This window comes from Brugia malayi (genome assembly GCF_000002995.4).
Source record: "Brugia malayi strain FR3 genome assembly, contig: Bm_v4_Chr2_contig_001, whole genome shotgun sequence".
Taxonomy (NCBI): domain Eukaryota; kingdom Metazoa; phylum Nematoda; class Chromadorea; order Rhabditida; family Onchocercidae; genus Brugia; species Brugia malayi.
In genome coordinates this window covers 377,128-396,826 of record NW_025062476.1, presented here as the reverse complement: position 1 = coordinate 396,826, position 19,699 = coordinate 377,128, and the positions used below count along the sequence as shown (strand labels likewise).

The following is a 19,699-nucleotide window of genomic DNA, read 5'->3' as shown; positions in this document are numbered from 1 at the left end:
GCTTCTCTCTCGTATTCAGTGAGATACGTGTAGTTGTACGTGACATACTTCAATATAATTAACGTAGATTCCAGCTTTTTGTTTTCATAAGGAATAGTGAATTGCTTGTGCGAGTATTTATGCGCAAATGGTTGTGTATGCGAAGAAAAATCTAAGTGGTACAGGTAGCAGCTGGAAAAGTTCATGTCACGAAGTTCTTCTTGTAATTAGTTCACCTGTCTATCAGCTCACCTGTCTATCAACTCACCTATTTATCGTTCTCATTTAATCGTGCACTGTAAATTGATGGATAGCAAATGTATGCAAGACGACATAGACCAGCAAAAAAAATGGATGCAAATTCAAAAGCTTTTATAATTTTGATGTTTGCAAGCCTCTCTCTCTCTCTCTCACTGTCCCATTTCATTTTGCTTGTTTAATTTGATTAAAGTGATTAAAAGAAAAGAGATGACATTTGTCAGACAGTGATGACATAATACTCCAAAATCTAATTACTGTTCTTGCTTATTTGCTTATTTGTACTTCAATTTTATTTGCAAGCAAATATTTCTAAAAATTCATTCTGCTTGTTCTCTTCTTTTAATTTCTGTTCACTTAATTCAAAGAAAAGAAAAGATTCATTGTTCACCTTTTGTTGGATATATTCAGCAGCATATTAAATTAAATTAATGAGTACAATCTATGCACTTCATTGCATCGTACTATCATTGAAGTTAGATTGACACACAATCCTACCTGTCTGATCGATATTGTGACAAAGTAAAATGCTTTTTATTAGCTTTCAATTACAAGGCACAAAGAAGGATTTACTTCAAAGGAAAGAGCGCGACGCAAACGCAAACATTGATAGTTATAATTTATGAAATCTCCGTGACTAATATCAGATGACGTTGTACCCTTTGCTGAATATAAATTATCCACGGGAGAATGAACTGATGGATAAAGTTGCCCGTGACAGTATGGTAAAATTGACATAAAAGAGTCGGATCACATAATGGAACTTTAATTACACTTACGTGAGAAGTGTCATTCATTGAGAAATTGACTAGGTGATAACTCCTTGTTTCTGCTAGATTTGTTTTTTCTTGGCTGCACCACAAGAGACTCTCGAGATGTTCTTTTAATTGAAAGCACTTTTAATGTCATTTCCGTGTCGCGTTTACATTAAATTTTAGTTTTCAGTAAGTTTTAATAGCAAGCAAAATGGTAAACCATTGGTAAAATAATAAACAAATAATCTTTTCTTAGTAAACAAAAAAACAAATTCAATCAGTAAATAACGGAATGTGTGGTATTCCGTCCCTCTCCCCAATTTCATTTTTTAATCAATTTGTCACACTGACAAATAAACCTTTTCCGCTAATCGATTTATAATTCTTTTATCATTTCTAACAGCCAATTTTTACAATGTGTGGACACTTTGTTCGTTTATTTATTTGCTCATAACAGAACATTTTGTAGTTTATTTCGAGACAGCAATCCGATCGATCGATAATTTATCGATTGATCGGAAAACAGGCATAGTGACGTCACCGATCTTCTTATTTGTTTGTAAGGATTTCGTGATCAGACAACGATTCGATCAATCTAGAAGAGACATCTGGTTAAAGGCAAAGACACTGTGGAATTGGTCAAATAGTTGAGGCAAATTAAAAGGCTTAATCGAGACTTTCCACCAATTATTGTCTATAAAAACTTCAATTTCGTTATTATCAAGTGAATTCGTTTCTTTTTTTCTTGCAATTCCAACATTTTAAAGTCAAATTTGGCTATTTGTCCATTTCTCAATCAAAATGCACCCCTTCCTCATGTTTTTTCCATTCCTTCTCATTCACTATGAGCAATCGATTTTGCTGAATTTATCGTTTTCCGCTTTGTGCTCTCCAAAAAAAAAAAACAAGGACTCACCAAAATGTACTTTCGTTATACCTACACAATTAGTCATCGCTCAAAGAATTTCCGAGTGGAAAGTTTGCTGACAAAGTTTCACCATACAAATGACCCATTTACATTTATTTAACTATGGGAGTGCTAGGCTTTACTGTTTTCTGTTTATTTTACGGTCATTCAATTAAATTTAAGAATAATTAGGGATACGGATGCTTTTCTTTTTCTTTTCGAAACTAAATTCATACAATAATGTCATATTTTAATTTTCTGAGTGAAAAGTCTCTCTCTTCATTTAATTGAGGAAGCAGACTATTCCCTCTAATGTTACCTTCTCGAACATGCAAACATTTTCAATTTTGAAACTAACTATCACTTAACTTCAACTCACTAACTTTCACTCCTTCATGCATCAAAATAAACTTTTCTATCTAATAATTGATGACTGAAGTTTGAAGCGGATTAGCATAGTATAGTAATGATATGATATGATATGATATGATATGATATGATATAAAACTTTCTATTCATTATTGATAACAATTAAAGTGAAACATAATTGACAAAGAAAGATGAACAAATAATGAGCATAAATGGAGAACTATGTAACTCTAACATACATAGACGATACGATTGTATTTTGTGTTAATGAGGCAAATGCTAATTAAGGCTAAGATTTCAGGTGAGACAGACGTACGTACGTGAGTAAGGGTGAATGGCTATTGTCATCCCGTGTGTGTCTCTCTGGAAATAACTAGTTTACTCGATTTAGTCAAGTGCTGATGAAAAGTTGTTTACATATGAATGATTGTTCGGGGAATAATTCATGACAAAATGATGAAGATAGTGCAGCAAATTATATTCAATATACCCACTCAATAATGTCTCCGAAATCATCACCGTGATATTACATTTCGATTTTACAACTTTCCCAAAAATTATAGATGCGCTTTCCTTGTCTCATTGACATTTCCATCGTTATATCCCAGTCATTTTTCCATAAAAAGTTTCCAAAGTAATATTTCAACTAAGAACATTATCAATTCAAACGGAGTAATTTTTTTCTAAATCCGAAAATGAAATTGTGCTTCAAAAATGTATTTGAACATATAATTCGTGTATTTGACACCCTTTCGATGCTGTCACATTCTCATCATTTTTGCTATTTTAGGAAAAATTTCCTCAGAAAAGTACAACTTGTCAGGTTTGAAAATATTCGGTAGTGAATACTTGTCGATTATTAACGAATTTTTTTTCCATTTTTCTTTACATATTATGCTTCAAATAAATTAAACATCCAATGCCACACGACACTCAATGTGTTTGTCAAATATGTGTGTGCGGGTAAGGCTTAAATTAAACTTTTGCTCATTTTTTACTAATTATAATAAAGCAAAATTGTTTCGAGACTTTTATTTTGTCATTTTTAAGATTGGGACACAAATAGTAGTGTATAATACATTTCAGAAGGATTTGTTTCAGGAGACATCGCTGCCCGAACAATCGAAATGCTAGCTCAATTTGCATCGGAACTTCAAATCAAAATACTTTTTATAAAAAGGTAAGTTTGGACTAAATTTTCTCGGAACAAATTTTTTGCGAACAAATCTGCCATGAGATGATTTCAAAACAGCAAACAAACAATTTTTCATCTACTTCAGGCAAAGATTAATCTATAATTAGTAATTCTTTCATAATTTCTCTTCAAGAATTAATACTTCAGGAGTATGCCGTAATCACCGGAGATAATCATTCAAAAGTAATCAGGAAACCCGAGAAATCTTCCGTTAAAGATCACATTGATCTCAGTGATGGATGCATGATCAGTGTTTGCTTTTATGTTAATTCACTAAACAAAGACAATAATTTTTTTTGTTACTTTCATAATGGAATTTTTATTTACATGAAAGATTTCAGTCCTTTTCTATGAGAACTTTTGAAAGCTTCCATTTATTTACTGCAACTGTAAAAGTTCTTAATTTCAGCAGCTATCTGGAAGGTTCAACTTTTGATGAAGGAGAAACACTCCAGAATGATCCTTCTGAGAAATATTTTTTAGAGTGTTGTCAGTGAAAGTCAATGCGCACAAGAAGGCGCAAAATTTGCAGCAAATGAAAATGCAAATGTGGCGCAATTTCACACAGATGCAAAAGAGAAAGCTGTGAATACGCGTATGAGTTCGAGTGTTTTGCGACGTCGAAATTATGAATCCTCGGTAGGGTATTATTGAAATTGGCGAGGAAATTCTCATATATGTCTGCGCTGTTGCGTATTAAATCTTTGGACTACAATGCTATAAAGGTTACCTACCTTATTTTTTCGGTCTAAAACAAAAAGAAAAATCAGTCACCTATGACTCTGTTTTACCTCTCCCTTCTTGCTGATTCACGTTGGAAGAATTGCAAGTATTTCTTTCATTCTTTAATCTATTTTCAAAGTATTCGTTTTAAATTTGAGTCAGAACTGATGATTGAGAGTTAACGATTTCATTACATCTCACTTTGTTCACTGAACCTTTCATATCATCCGTTGCCTTTTTAAAAAGCTTTCTGAAATTATCAAATAAAGCTTTAAGTAACTCGAACTCCCCTCAAATTTCATCTGATTCGAAATAATTTTGCAGATTGTTTTCGGAAGTGACAAGGACAATAGTCAACCAAATGGAGGCAGAGAAAATAATTTTGCCCGTGAGGAATTAAAAAATTAAGAAATGAATGGAGATTTCTCCTCGAATTTCTTTTTTAAATATTATGATATTCAGCTGTATTATTTAGTAAATGTTTTTTGAGATTGTTATAATTTTTTTTAACATCATTTACAGTTACAGGTGAAAGGTCATTACGTCAGTACTCTAGCAAGTATGAAGATCCTTTCAACGGTGACAATAAACATTCAGTTATAGTTGGACGTCGAAAAGACCGATCAGCTGAGACACGTGATAACGTTGGCTTGATTTTGCAATCGATTGATGTTAGCAGTTTAATTTTTGTTTAGGAAATTTGAAATCAACGATTTTTAAATCGTTTTGAAATATTCATATATACTGTTTAATAGGTTATGCAATTTTACTAGATGTTCATGAATTCACTTTTTTTCATTTTTCATCTTCTCCTTTCTATGATTTTCGATCTATAATTCAACACTAAACTACTAGAAAGAATTTATGAATTCAAATCAAGAAAATGCTCCAAATTTTTAAAGTGAAAAAGTGAGAAAGAATTATTTCACCAATTTTTCAAGAAATATTCTTTCATTAAGAAAAGTTTCTATAAATATTACATTAAAAAAATTGTTATGAATTTATCAACTCAGACGTAATTTTATTCTTCTTGACAATTAATTGAGATATTATTTGTTAAATATTTAAAGACTTTAACTAGATAAGATATTTGAGCCAAGATGATTCGGTGAAGTGGTAAATCTGCAGAATAGTTCAGGTTTGTCCTGTTTAGTTGACATGTAATTAACTAAGGCAGATGACATGTCTGCATAGTCTTTTAAAAATAATAAAAGGTTATTGCGAATGATTAAGAAATTGTCTTCTCTTCCTTAATTAGTACATATAAACCACTTCCTTACTGACTTAGCAATCTTTTCATCATTTCATTTTCCTCTAAATATTTGCTTCCATCTTTTCTTCATCATTTATTTATTTGACTGAGAAATTCATTCCTTATATCTCTCTAAAAAATTTTTCCACAAGTTTTTGACAACTAAGAAAAGTGAAAAATGTCCACTAATGAAATTATAACATTGTAAATTCTTTGTTTAATTTTAATCGAACAGATTTACTGATTTTTCACTTCTATTCTACTAAATACGTTTTCCAACTACAAACTGGAATTATCTGGAATTTATAAAATTGAATAGAATTTGTTAGTTCGACTAAAAAAAAAAAAAGAACAATTATAGTAATAAAAAAACAATAACACACAATAATAGGTCACTAAGCTTTTTGAACTGTGTAACTTTATCAGAAAACCTCCATTAACAAATGAATATAAGAATAAAAGCTATTGGAAATGAATTTATGTTTAAGCTTGATAAGCTTGAACTAAAGTTACTTAACACGTTTAAGAGAAGCGTACGTCAAGAAGATGAGACAGAAAGAAGTCACCGCTACAATAGAACAAAAGGGAGATACCAACATAGTGAGATCCTTTCTGGCAATAAAATATCGCTACCACCAGTCTATGCCAGGACTGAACATACCGCAAAAACCAACGAGCGAAGCGGAGTCAAACGACCTACCAAATCAGAAATATGGGAGGTAAAAAAATTTAAATCAAATAATGACTAGCTATTCAAATACTATTTATAGCAGATATGAAAAGTTTCTGTCATTTTTCAGGCGAAAATATTTTAATATGGTCATATAGCATTAACCCAGAAAAATCCTCCTAGCAGCAAAACAAAATGATCAGAACGTTTTCAAAAAAAAAAAAAAAAAACTGATTAGAAAAACAGAAAAAAATAATGACAACAATCAAGCATTAAATTATAGGATTCCGATATTTCGTATGGTGACGGATCCTTCATATCGGAAACACAAACAAGTACTGAATTTACAGCGAAAAAAGTTGAACGATACGATGCGAAACGTCCAGTTGAATCTGATTTATGGAAGGTTTGCTTCATTTTAATTTAATAAAATCGTAAAATCTTGAAATTCGTCTAAATTAAAGCGATCGGATTGGTTTCAGAGGGAAGGACATATCACCAGTGAAACGGTTTCGCATCAGGATTATGTAGGCAGGACAGGAGAGCGATATCCGGCATCAAAACCGCAAGATTCCGATGTTTTACATGGTGACGGATCCTTCATATCGGAAACACAAACAAGTACTGAATTTACAGCGAAAAAAGGTGAACGATACGATGCGAAACGTCCAGTTGAATCTGATTTATGGAAGGTTTGCTTCATTTTAATTTAATAAAATCGTAAAATCTTGAAATTCGTCTAAATTAAAGCGATCGGATTGGTTTCAGAGGGAAGGACATATCACCAGTGAAACGGTTTCGCATCAGGATTATGTAGGCAGGACAGGAGAGCGATATCCGGCATCAAAACCGCAAGATTCCGATGTTTTACATGGTGACGGATCCTTCATATCGGAAACACAAACAAGTACTGAATTTACAGCGAAAAAAGGTGAACGATACGATGCGAAACGTCCAGTTGAATCTGATTTATGGAAGGTTTGCTTCATTTTAATTTAATAAAATCGTAAAATCTTGAAATTCGTCTAAATTAAAGCGATCGGATTGGTTTCAGAGGGAAGGACATATCACCAGTGAAACGGTTTCGCATCAGGATTATGTAGGCAGGACAGGAGAGCGATATCCGGCATCAAAACCGCAAGATTCCGATGTTTTACATGGTGACGGATCCTTCATATCGGAAACACAAACAAGTACTGAATTTACAGCGAAAAAAGGTGAACGATACGATGCGAAACGTCCAGTTGAATCTGATTTATGGAAGGTTTGCTTCATTTTAATTTAATAAAATCGTAAAATCTTGAAATTTGTCCTATTTTCGGGATTGGTTTCAGAGAGAAGGACATATCATCAGCGAAATGGTTTCGCATCAGGATTATGTAGGCAGGACAGGAGAGCGATATCCGGCATCAAAACCGCAAGATTCCGATGTTTTACATGGTGACGGATCCTTCATATCGGAAACACAAACAAGTACTGAATTTACAGCGAAAAAAGGTGAACGATACGATGCGAAACGTCCAGTTGAATCTGATTTATGGAAGGTTTGCTTCATTTTAATTTAATAAAATCGTAAAATCTTGAAATTCGTCTAAATTAAAGCGATCGGATTGGTTTCAGAGGGAAGGACATATCACCAGTGAAACGGTTTCGCATCAGGATTATGTAGGCAGGACAGGAGAGCGATATCCGGCATCAAAACCGCAAGATTCCGATGTTTTACATGGTGACGGATCCTTCATATCGGAAACACAAACAAGTACTGAATTTACAGCGAAAAAAGGTGAACGATACGATGCGAAACGTCCAGTTGAATCTGATTTATGGAAGGTTTGCTTCATTTTAATTAATAAAATCGTAAAATCTTGAAATTTGTCCTATTTTCGGGATTGGTTTCAGAGAGAAGGACATATCATCAGCGAAACGGTTTCGCATCAGGATTATGTAGGCAGGACAGGAGAGCGATATCCGGCATCAAAACCGCAAGATTCCGATGTTTTACATGGTGACGGATCCTTCATATCGGAAACACAAACAAGTACTGAATTTACAGCGAAAAAAGGTGAACGATACGATGCGAAACGTCCAGTTGAATCTGATTTATGGAAGGTTTGCTTCATTTTAATTTAATAAAATCGTAAAATCTTGAAATTTGTCCTATTTTCGGGATTGGTTTCAGAGAGAAGGACATATCATCAGCGAAACGGTTTCGCATCAGGATTATGTAGGCAGGACAGGAGAGCGATATCCGGCATCAAAACCGCAAGATTCCGATGTTTTACATGCTGACGGATCCTTCATATCGGAAACACAAACAAGTACTGAATTTACAGCGAAAAAAGGTGAACGATACGATGCGAAACGTCCAGTTGAATCTGATTTATGGAAGGTTTGCTTCATTTTAATTTAATAAAATCGTAAAATCTTGAAATTTGTCCTATTTTCGGGATTGGTTTCAGAGAGAAGGACATATCATCAGCGAAACGGTTTCGCATCAGGATTATGTAGGCAGGACAGGAGAGCGATATCCGGCATCAAAACCGCAAGATTCCGATGTTTTACATGGTGACGGATCCTTCATATCGGAAACACAAACAAGTACTGAATTTACAGCGAAAAAAGGTGAACGATACGATGCGAAACGTCCAGTTGAATCTGATTTATGGAAGGTTTGCTTCATTTTAATTAATAAAATCGTAAAATCTTGAAATTTGTCCTATTTTCGGGATTGGTTTCAGAGAGAAGGACATATCATCAGCGAAACGGTTTCGCATCAGGATTATGTAGGCAGGACAGGAGAGCGATATCCGGCATCAAAACCGCAAGATTCCGATGTTTTACATGGTGACGGATCCTTCATATCGGAAACACAAACAAGTACTGAATTTACAGCGAAAAAAGGTGAACGATACGATGCGAAACGTCCAGTTGAATCTGATTTATGGAAGGTTTGCTTCATTTTAATTTAATAAAATCGTAAAATCTTGAAATTTGTCCTATTTTCGGGATTGGTTTCAGAGAGAAGGACATATCATCAGCGAAACGGTTTCGCATCAGGATTATGTAGGCAGGACAGGAGAGCGATATCCGGCATCAAAACCGCAAGATTCCGATGTTTTACATGGTGACGGATCCTTCATATCGGAAACACAAACAAGTACTGAATTTACAGCGAAAAAAGGTGAACGATACGATGCGAAACGTCCAGTTGAATCTGATTTATGGAAGGTTTGCTTCATTTTAATTTAATAAAATCGTAAAATCTTGAAATTCGTCTAAATTAAAGCGATCGGATTGGTTTCAGAGGGAAGGACATATCACCAGTGAAACGGTTTCGCATCAGGATTATGTAGGCAGGACAGGAGAGCGATATCCGGCATCAAAACCGCAAGATTCCGATGTTTTACATGGTGACGGATCCTTCATATCGGAAACACAAACAAGTACTGAATTTACAGCGAAAAAAGGTGAACGATACGATGCGAAACGTCCAGTTGAATCTGATTTATGGAAGGTTTGCTTCATTTTAATTTAATAAAATCGTAAAATCTTGAAATTTGTCCTATTTTCGGGATTGGTTTCAGCGACCGGATTGATTTCAGAGAGAAGGACATATCATCAGTGAAACGGTTTCGCATCAGGATTATGTAGGCAGGACAGGAGAGCGATATCCGGCATCAAAACCGCAAGATTCCGATGTTTTACATGGTGACGGATCCTTCACATCGGAAACACAAACAAGTACTGAATTTACAGCGAAAAAAGGTGAACGATACGATGCGAAACGTCCAGTTGAATCTGATTTATGGAAGGTTTGCTTCATTTTAATTTAATAAAATCGTAAAATCTTGAAATTTGTCCTATTTTCGGGATTGGTTTCAGAGAGAAGGACATATCATCAGCGAAACGGTTTCGCATCAGGATTATGTAGGCAGGACAGGAGAGCGATATCCGGCATCAAAACCGCAAGATTCCGATGTTTTACATGGTGACGGATCCTTCATATCGGAAACACAAACAAGTACTGAATTTACAGCGAAAAAAGGTGAACGATACGATGCGAAACGTCCAGTTGAATCTGATTTATGGAAGGTTTGCTTCATTTTAATTTAATAAAATCGTAAAATCTTGAAATTCGTCTAAATTAAAGCGATCGGATTGGTTTCAGAGGGAAGGACATATCACCAGTGAAACGGTTTCGCATCAGGATTATGTAGGCAGGACAGGAGAGCGATATCCGGCATCAAAACCGCAAGATTCCGATGTTTTACATGGTGACGGATCCTTCATATCGGAAACACAAACAAGTACTGAATTTACAGCGAAAAAAGGTGAACGATACGATGCGAAACGTCCAGTTGAATCTGATTTATGGAAGGTTTGCTTCATTTTAATTTAATAAAATCGTAAAATCTTGAAATTCGTCTAAATTAAAGCGATCGGATTGGTTTCAGAGGGAAGGACATATCACCAGTGAAACGGTTTCGCATCAGGATTATGTAGGCAGGACAGGAGAGCGATATCCGGCATCAAAACCGCAAGATTCCGATGTTTTACATGGTGACGGATCCTTCATATCGGAAACACAAACAAGTACTGAATTTACAGCGAAAAAAGGTGAACGATACGATGCGAAACGTCCAGTTGAATCTGATTTATGGAAGGTTTGCTTCATTTTAATTTAATAAAATCGTAAAATCTTGTAATTTGTCCTATTTTCGGGATTGGTTTCAGCGACCGGATTGATTTCAGAGAGAAGGACATATCATCAGTGAAACGGTTTCGCATCAGGATTATGTAGGCAGGACAGGAGAGCGATATCCGGCATCAAAACCGCAAGATTCCGATGTTTTACATGGTGACGGATCCTTCATATCGGAAACACAAACAAGTACTGAATTTACAGCGAAAAAAGGTGAACGATACGATGCGAAACGTCCAGTTGAATCTGATTTATGGAAGGTTTGCTTCATTTTAATTAATAAAATCGTAAAATCTTGAAATTTGTCCTATTTTCGGGATTGGTTTCAGAGAGAAGGACATATCATCAGCGAAACGGTTTCGCATCAGGATTATGTAGGCAGGACAGGAGAGCGATATCCGGCATCAAAACCGCAAGATTCCGATGTTTTACATGGTGACGGATCCTTCATATCGGAAACACAAACAAGTACTGAATTTACAGCGAAAAAAGGTGAACGATACGATGCGAAACGTCCAGTTGAATCTGATTTATGGAAGGTTTGCTTCATTTTAATTTAATAAAATCGTAAAATCTTGAAATTTGTCCTATTTTCGGGATTGGTTTCAGAGAGAAGGACATATCATCAGCGAAACGGTTTCGCATCAGGATTATGTAGGCAGGACAGGAGAGCGATATCCGGCATCAAAACCGCAAGATTCCGATGTTTTACATGGTGACGGATCCTTCATATCGGAAACACAAACAAGTACTGAATTTACAGCGAAAAAAGGTGAACGATACGATGCGAAACGTCCAGTTGAATCTGATTTATGGAAGGTTTGCTTCATTTTAATTAATAAAATCGTAAAATCTTGAAATTTGTCCTATTTTCGGGATTGGTTTCAGAGAGAAGGACATATCATCAGCGAAACGGTTTCGCATCAGGATTATGTAGGCAGGACAGGAGAGCGATATCCGGCATCAAAACCGCAAGATTCCGATGTTTTACATGGTGACGGATCCTTCATATCGGAAACACAAACAAGTACTGAATTTACAGCGAAAAAAGGTGAACGATACGATGCGAAACGTCCAGTTGAATCTGATTTATGGAAGGTTTGCTTCATTTTAATTTAATAAAATCGTAAAATCTTGAAATTTGTCCTATTTTCGGGATTGGTTTCAGAGAGAAGGACATATCATCAGCGAAACGGTTTCGCATCAGGATTATGTAGGCAGGACAGGAGAGCGATATCCGGCATCAAAACCGCAAGATTCCGATGTTTTACATGCTGACGGATCCTTCATATCGGAAACACAAACAAGTACTGAATTTACAGCGATAAAAGGTGAACGATACGATGCGAAACGTCCAGTTGAATCTGATTTATGGAAGGTTTGCTTCATTTTAATTAATAAAATCGTAAAATCTTGAAATTTGTCCTATTTTCGGGATTGGTTTCAGCGACCGGATTGATTTCAGAGAGAAGGACATATCATCAGTGAAACGGTTTCGCATCAGGATTATGTAGGCAGGACAGGAGAGCGATATCCGGCATCAAAACCGCAAGATTCCGATGTTTTACATGGTGACGGATCCTTCACATCGGAAACACAAACAAGTACTGAATTTACAGCGAAAAAAGGTGAACGATACGATGCGAAACGTCCAGTTGAATCTGATTTATGGAAGGTTTGCTTCATTTTAATTAATAAAATCGTAAAATCTTGAAATTTGTCCTATTTTCGGGATTGGTTTCAGCGACCGGATTGATTTCAGAGAGAAGGACATATCATCAGTGAAACGGTTTCGCATCAGGATTATGTAGGCAGGACAGGAGAGCGATATCCGGCATCAAAACCGCAAGATTCCGATGTTTTACATGGTGACGGATCCTTCACATCGGAAACACAAACAAGTACTGAATTTACAGCGAAAAAAGGTGAACGATACGATGCGAAACGTCCAGTTGAATCTGATTTATGGAAGGTTTGCTTCATTTTAATTTAATAAAATCGTAAAATCTTGAAATTTGTCCTATTTTCGGGATTGGTTTCAGAGAGAAGGACATATCATCAGCGAAACGGTTTCGCATCAGGATTATGTAGGCAGGACAGGAGAGCGATATCCGGCATCAAAACCGCAAGATTCCGATGTTTTACATGGTGACGGATCCTTCATATCGGAAACACAAACAAGTACTGAATTTACAGCGAAAAAAGGTGAACGATACGATGCGAAACGTCCAGTTGAATCTGATTTATGGAAGGTTTGCTTCATTTTAATTAATAAAATCGTAAAATCTTGAAATTTGTCCTATTTTCGGGATTGGTTTCAGAGAGAAGGACATATCATCAGCGAAACGGTTTCGCATCAGGATTATGTAGGCAGGACAGGAGAGCGATATCCGGCATCAAAACCGCAAGATTCCGATGTTTTACATGGTGACGGATCCTTCATATCGGAAACACAAACAAGTACTGAATTTACAGCGAAAAAAGGTGAACGATACGATGCGAAACGTCCAGTTGAATCTGATTTATGGAAGGTTTGCTTCATTTTAATTTAATAAAATCGTAAAATCTTGAAATTTGTCCTATTTTCGGGATTGGTTTCAGAGAGAAGGACATATCATCAGCGAAACGGTTTCGCATCAGGATTATGTAGGCAGGACAGGAGAGCGATATCCGGCATCAAAACCGCAAGATTCCGATGTTTTACATGGTGACGGATCCTTCATATCGGAAACACAAACAAGTACTGAATTTACAGCGAAAAAAGGTGAACGATATGATGCGAAACGTCCAGTTGAATCTGATTTATGGAAGGTTTGCTTCATTTTAATTAATAAAATCGTAAAATCTTGAAATTTGTCCTATTTTCGGGATTGGTTTCAGAGAGAAGGACATATCATCAGCGAAACGGTTTCGCATCAGGATTATGTAGGCAGGACAGGAGAGCGATATCCGGCATCAAAACCGCAAGATTCCGATGTTTTACATGCTGACGGATCCTTCATATCGGAAACACAAACAAGTACTGAATTTACAGCGAAAAAAGGTGAACGATACGATGCGAAACGTCCAGTTGAATCTGATTTATGGAAGGTTTGCTTCATTTTAATTAATAAAATCGTAAAATCTTGAAATTTGTCCTATTTTCGGGATTGGTTTCAGCGACCGGATTGATTTCAGAGAGAAGGACATATCATCAGCGAAACGGTTTCGCATCAGGATTATGTAGGCAGGACAGGAGAGCGATATCCGGCATCAAAACCGCAAGATTCCGATGTTTTACATGGTGACGGATCCTTCACATCGGAAACACAAACAAGTACTGAATTTACAGCGAAAAAAGGTGAACGATACGATGCGAAACGTCCAGTTGAATCTGATTTATGGAAGGTTTGCTTCATTTTAATTTAATAAAATCGTAAAATCTTGAAATTTGTCCTATTTTCGGGATTGGTTTCAGAGAGAAGGACATATCATCAGCGAAACGGTTTCGCATCAGGATTATGTAGGCAGGACAGGAGAGCGATATCCGGCATCAAAACCGCAAGATTCCGATGTTTTACATGGTGACGGATCCTTCATATCGGAAACACAAACAAGTACTGAATTTACAGCGAAAAAAGGTGAACGATACGATGCGAAACGTCCAGTTGAATCTGATTTATGGAAGGTTTGCTTCATTTTAATTAATAAAATCGTAAAATCTTGAAATTTGTCCTATTTTCGGGATTGGTTTCAGAGAGAAGGACATATCATCAGCGAAACGGTTTCGCATCAGGATTATGTAGGCAGGACAGGAGAGCGATATCCGGCATCAAAACCGCAAGATTCCGATGTTTTACATGGTGACGGATCCTTCATATCGGAAACACAAACAAGTACTGAATTTACAGCGAAAAAAGGTGAACGATACGATGCGAAACGTCCAGTTGAATCTGATTTATGGAAGGTTTGCTTCATTTTAATTTAATAAAATCGTAAAATCTTGAAATTTGTCCTATTTTCGGGATTGGTTTCAGAGAGAAGGACATATCATCAGCGAAACGGTTTCGCATCAGGATTATGTAGGCAGGACAGGAGAGCGATATCCGGCATCAAAACCGCAAGATTCCGATGTTTTACATGGTGACGGATCCTTCATATCGGAAACACAAACAAGTACTGAATTTACAGCGAAAAAAGGTGAACGATATGATGCGAAACGTCCAGTTGAATCTGATTTATGGAAGGTTTGCTTCATTTTAATTAATAAAATCGTAAAATCTTGAAATTTGTCCTATTTTCGGGATTGGTTTCAGAGAGAAGGACATATCATCAGCGAAACGGTTTCGCATCAGGATTATGTAGGCAGGACAGGAGAGCGATATCCGGCATCAAAACCGCAAGATTCCGATGTTTTACATGCTGACGGATCCTTCATATCGGAAACACAAACAAGTACTGAATTTACAGCGAAAAAAGGTGAACGATACGATGCGAAACGTCCAGTTGAATCTGATTTATGGAAGGTTTGCTTCATTTTAATTAATAAAATCGTAAAATCTTGAAATTTGTCCTATTTTCGGGATTGGTTTCAGCGACCGGATTGATTTCAGAGAGAAGGACATATCATCAGCGAAACGGTTTCGCATCAGGATTATGTAGGCAGGACAGGAGAGCGATATCCGGCATCAAAACCGCAAGATTCCGATGTTTTACATGGTGACGGATCCTTCACATCGGAAACACAAACAAGTACTGAATTTACAGCGAAAAAAGGTGAACGATACGATGCGAAACGTCCAGTTGAATCTGATTTATGGAAGGTTTGCTGCATTTTAATTTAATTAAATCGTAAAATCTTGAAATTTGTCCTATTTTCGGGATTGGTTTCAGCGACCGGATTGATTTCAGAGAGAAGGACATATCATCAGTGAAACGGTTTCGCATCAGGATTATGTAGGCAGGACAGGAGAGCGATATCCGGCATCAAAACCGCAAGATTCCGATGTTTTACATGGTGACGGATCCTTCACATCGGAAACACAAACAAGTACTGAATTTACAGCGAAAAAAGGTGAACGATACGATGCGAAACGTCCAGTTGAATCTGATTTATGGAAGGTTTGCTGCATTTTAATTTAATTAAATCGTAAAATCTTGAAATTTGTCCTATTTTCGGGATTGGTTTCAGCGACCGGATTGATTTCAGAGAGAAGGACATATCATCAGTGAAACGGTTTCGCATCAGGATTATGTAGGCAGGACAGGAGAGCGATATCCGGCATCAAAACCGCAAGATTCCGATGTTTTACATGGTGACGGATCCTTCATATCGGAAACACAAACAAGTACTGAATTTACAGCGAAAAAAGGTGAACGATACGATGCGAAATGTCCAGTTGAATCTGATTTATGGAAGGTTTGCTTCATTTTAATTTAATAAAATCGTAAAATCTTGAAATTTGTCCTATTTTCGGGATTGGTTTCAGAGAGAAGGACATATCATCAGCGAAACGGTTTCGCATCAGGATTATGTAGGCAGGACAGGAGAGCGATATCCGGCATCAAAACCGCAAGATTCCGATGTTTTACATGGTGACGGATCCTTCACATCGGAAACACAAACAAGTACTGAATTTACAGCGAAAAAAGGTGAACGATACGATGCGAAACGTCCAGTTGAATCTGATTTATGGAAGGTTTGCTGCATTTTAATTTAATGAAATCGTAAAAGTTAGAAATTTTTCCAATTCAAAGCGATCGCATTGGTTTCAGCATTTGAAAATAATGGCGATACTGTCGGATTTTTTATTGTTTGATTTTCCATTTTATTGAAGTTTGTTTTTTTTTTTTTCGTCTTACGGTTGAATAGCCTTTTGAATTATGGATACTGATCTCGTAACCCTAATTTTTCTGTGGAGATAATAGCAGAGGAATAACTGTTCATCAATCCGAACTTACCTGATGAGATTTGATTAGGATATGAGCAGATACTGACGGATTGTTTTGTGGATAATAAAAGTTTGCGCTTTGTTAAAACTTTTGTCAGTAACGTGGACCTAACGGAAGGCGCGATAATCTCGATGAAAACTCGGTTGCAAAGTTTGAAACAAAATGTCCAGCAGCAATGCTTAGTTTTTTATGAATTTCATAAAAAAGGGACATCACTCCTTTTTGGAATCCACAAGAATCAAACGTTCTCCGTGAAAGCCAATAATTGTTTGTAGTTGAAAGATAAAATCGGACAGATTATGCGTGGTATTGTATAGACGATGGTTAATAGTGCTATGAGCGGATTATTTGAGAAATCAGTATTTTTTCTTGAGTTTCAGGTGTCATTCGAGAACGCCGGTGAGACTAATTTTTCTTGTCAGTTGTAAAGACGAATGCTTGTTTTTGTATGTCGATTCCTGTGCAGTTTTTGATATCAGTTCAGTACTTTTAGGAGTTTGTTTGAAGCAATGAAATATTTCCGTTTTATTTTTTTGGATCCTCTAAATTTTTTCTAACAATATTGCTTCAATGAGGAACGTAGTAGTTTTTGTCTTGAAGTTGACTGATAAACAGTATCGGAATACAATATCGGATAATTTCTCTTTATATCGCTGTCAAATAATTATTGCACTAGAAATAGCGAAACGCAAATGCAAAGTTGAATTTGAGCAGATATAAGGAATTCACGGAAATAAGGACAGGAATCTTCAATTTCCGACTAAATGGACTTAATAAAAAAAAAAAATATTACTGCTGGATTATGAAGAATTATAAAAATTGAGAGAAAAAATAGGAATTCTAGAATTTAGGAAGAAAAAAAAAAAGGAATTTAGAAAGTTCGCCTTACTTATCCATTAATCATTCTTAATTCATTTGTAGATTGACGGGAAATTTGAAACGAAAAGTGTTAGTCGGCGAGATTTCTGCCCTAAAAAAGGAGAGCGATGTGCAATTAAGAAACCATGCGATACAGATATTTTATTTGGTGATGGTTCATTCCGAACCGAAACACATTCGCAGGTTGAATTCACCGCCAAAAGAGCGGACAAATTTGAAATTGTAAGGCCTGGCAGTGGGGGAATTTGGAAAGTTAGTAATTAGGGGTCAATTCTTAGGAATTTCTTACATATTAGTGACTTGTGCAATTGTCAACTATTACTGAATGTATCACTGCGCTGTTCCAGACCTGTAATTCCTAATATCCTCATTATAGGAACAAGAAAAACAAGATGAATCGGTGAAAAATGAAGTGGTGAAAAAATGCAGCGGCAGTAAAGGATGTACGGAAAACTTAAGAGTAGCAGATTCAGAGCGCGTTGTGTACGACATAGTGGATCGCAGCAGATCACGTACCGAGAACTGTTGGACAGCATATACGGAGACGTTTTATGAAGGAGTACCAGCAGAGGATGTTCGACGCGTTATTCAGCACAAAAATCACGAATTCAAACTTCTCGAGAGTTTGTTGAAACGTTTAATAATATGGATAATTTCTATGGCCGGTCTTATCACAGCACGAAATCTCTGTCGGATGATTCTCCTCGTAAAGAATTTATGAATTTACTAATTAATAGCAAACAGTTGATTTTAGGTCATCTTGAAGACCGAACCATCTGTCACACATCGTTCAATATGCCAGAAGCATCCTCGAAGGAAGTTCTGATGGCGCCAAGTAAACTGCAAGAATCAGTGCTTTGGCAAAACGGTCAAATGAAAGTGGAATCGCAGTATAATACTGTAAGCTTGTCGAAATTTTTAAGTTAAACATAATTTTCAAGAGAAAATGTGCCGTGGAGAACTGTTAAATTTTCTGCATTAATGGCTTACATTCAACATGCATGTTTAAAGCTAAGTCACAAATTTAAGTTAAAATCCTAACCCATTCTTTGCTATCAACTTAAAGATATTATGTTTAAACGTTCTGGCGTAATTGACACTTGCTTCCTATATGTCACCGTACCTGAAAATAATCTTTTCATTAATCTTTGTTCCTTGAAAAGAATTTCAATAGTTAATTTCTGATTTGCAGGATTTTGTGCCGAAGTTGAAACCATGTCCAGCTGGCGAACTGATTAAGTCGATCGCTAAGAATCATTCCTCAACAGAACATTTCGAATTCTATCGCATTCTTGGAGGTCATCACTTCTATGAACCAAAAGCTGATGATGTGTAAATGGAAGAACTTGGTCAGTTTCAATAATATCAAAGTTCCAATTCCGAATTCCAACTAAATTTTGAACTTAAAACTTAGACATACTTCTAGCATTTAAAACTTCAGCACTTTTTATATATTGCCACTTCCATTTCCTCATTATCATTAATTATTTGTTTGTGTATGAAATATTTCTTTTAAATTTTTCCTGTAAATTCTTGTTCTGAACTTATCTTTCTCAACATATGTTCTTAAAGTCCAATGACGCTCGTCAGGTCTATATTATTGGAAATATTTGGCATCATTTAGTGATTGCTATTTCCGAAAATGATATATTGCGTAGAGACTTCGCGAGAGCTCCAATTTCATCGACAGTAATCATTTTTTGATCTTTCTTTAATTTCTTCTTTCCAATTGATTTTCCCGCAATTACACAAAAAAGAAGTCCTTCACTTGTTATGAATGGCTTTATTGATCCTGCAGCAATCTTAGCCCTTTTCAATAAGCAGTATTGTCTGCATGGATGAAGAAGGTCATCGCTAAAATAAAATGAAGCCATGATAATAAGGCGTAGTTTTATTTGGAAAAACCATAGAAACTTCAGATACCAGTACTGCTTATAGCAAGTTCTATATCCGCGTAGATAATGCTGTTGGCACATACTGTCTCCTTCTTCATTCTTTCTTAACTTTGTTTATCGTAACTTTGTGATAAGAATCCCTGGATGTATGTAATGTTATCGATATATATATATATATATATAT

The 19,699-nt window shown here is 36.0% G+C and overlaps 1 protein-coding gene across 1 annotated transcript; it reads left to right on the top strand.

Annotated features, from left to right (window-relative positions):
- Window positions 1-3,187: 3,187 nt before the first annotated feature.
- Bm4618 (Uncharacterized protein) lies at window positions 3,188-18,956 on the top strand (the record flags this gene model as incomplete). The annotated part of the gene is made up of 47 exons (XM_043077955.1): window positions 3,188-3,231; window positions 3,370-3,448; window positions 3,611-3,715; window positions 3,947-4,102; window positions 4,511-4,574; window positions 4,715-4,857; window positions 5,966-6,157; window positions 6,392-6,514; window positions 6,591-6,800; window positions 6,877-7,086; window positions 7,163-7,372; window positions 7,443-7,652; window positions 7,729-7,938; window positions 8,008-8,217; window positions 8,288-8,497; window positions 8,568-8,777; window positions 8,847-9,056; window positions 9,127-9,336; window positions 9,413-9,622; window positions 9,711-9,920; window positions 9,991-10,200; window positions 10,277-10,486; window positions 10,563-10,772; window positions 10,861-11,070; window positions 11,140-11,349; window positions 11,420-11,629; window positions 11,699-11,908; window positions 11,979-12,188; window positions 12,276-12,485; window positions 12,573-12,782; window positions 12,853-13,062; window positions 13,132-13,341; window positions 13,412-13,621; window positions 13,691-13,900; window positions 13,988-14,197; window positions 14,268-14,477; window positions 14,547-14,756; window positions 14,827-15,036; window positions 15,106-15,315; window positions 15,403-15,612; window positions 15,701-15,910; window positions 15,999-16,208; window positions 16,279-16,488; window positions 17,663-17,803; window positions 17,997-18,243; window positions 18,375-18,520; window positions 18,813-18,956. 47 exons carry the CDS (start codon window positions 3,188-3,190, stop codon window positions 18,954-18,956), a joined length of 8,934 nt encoding a protein of 2,977 aa, XP_042933889.1.
- Between the last annotated feature and the right edge of the window lie 743 nt (window positions 18,957-19,699).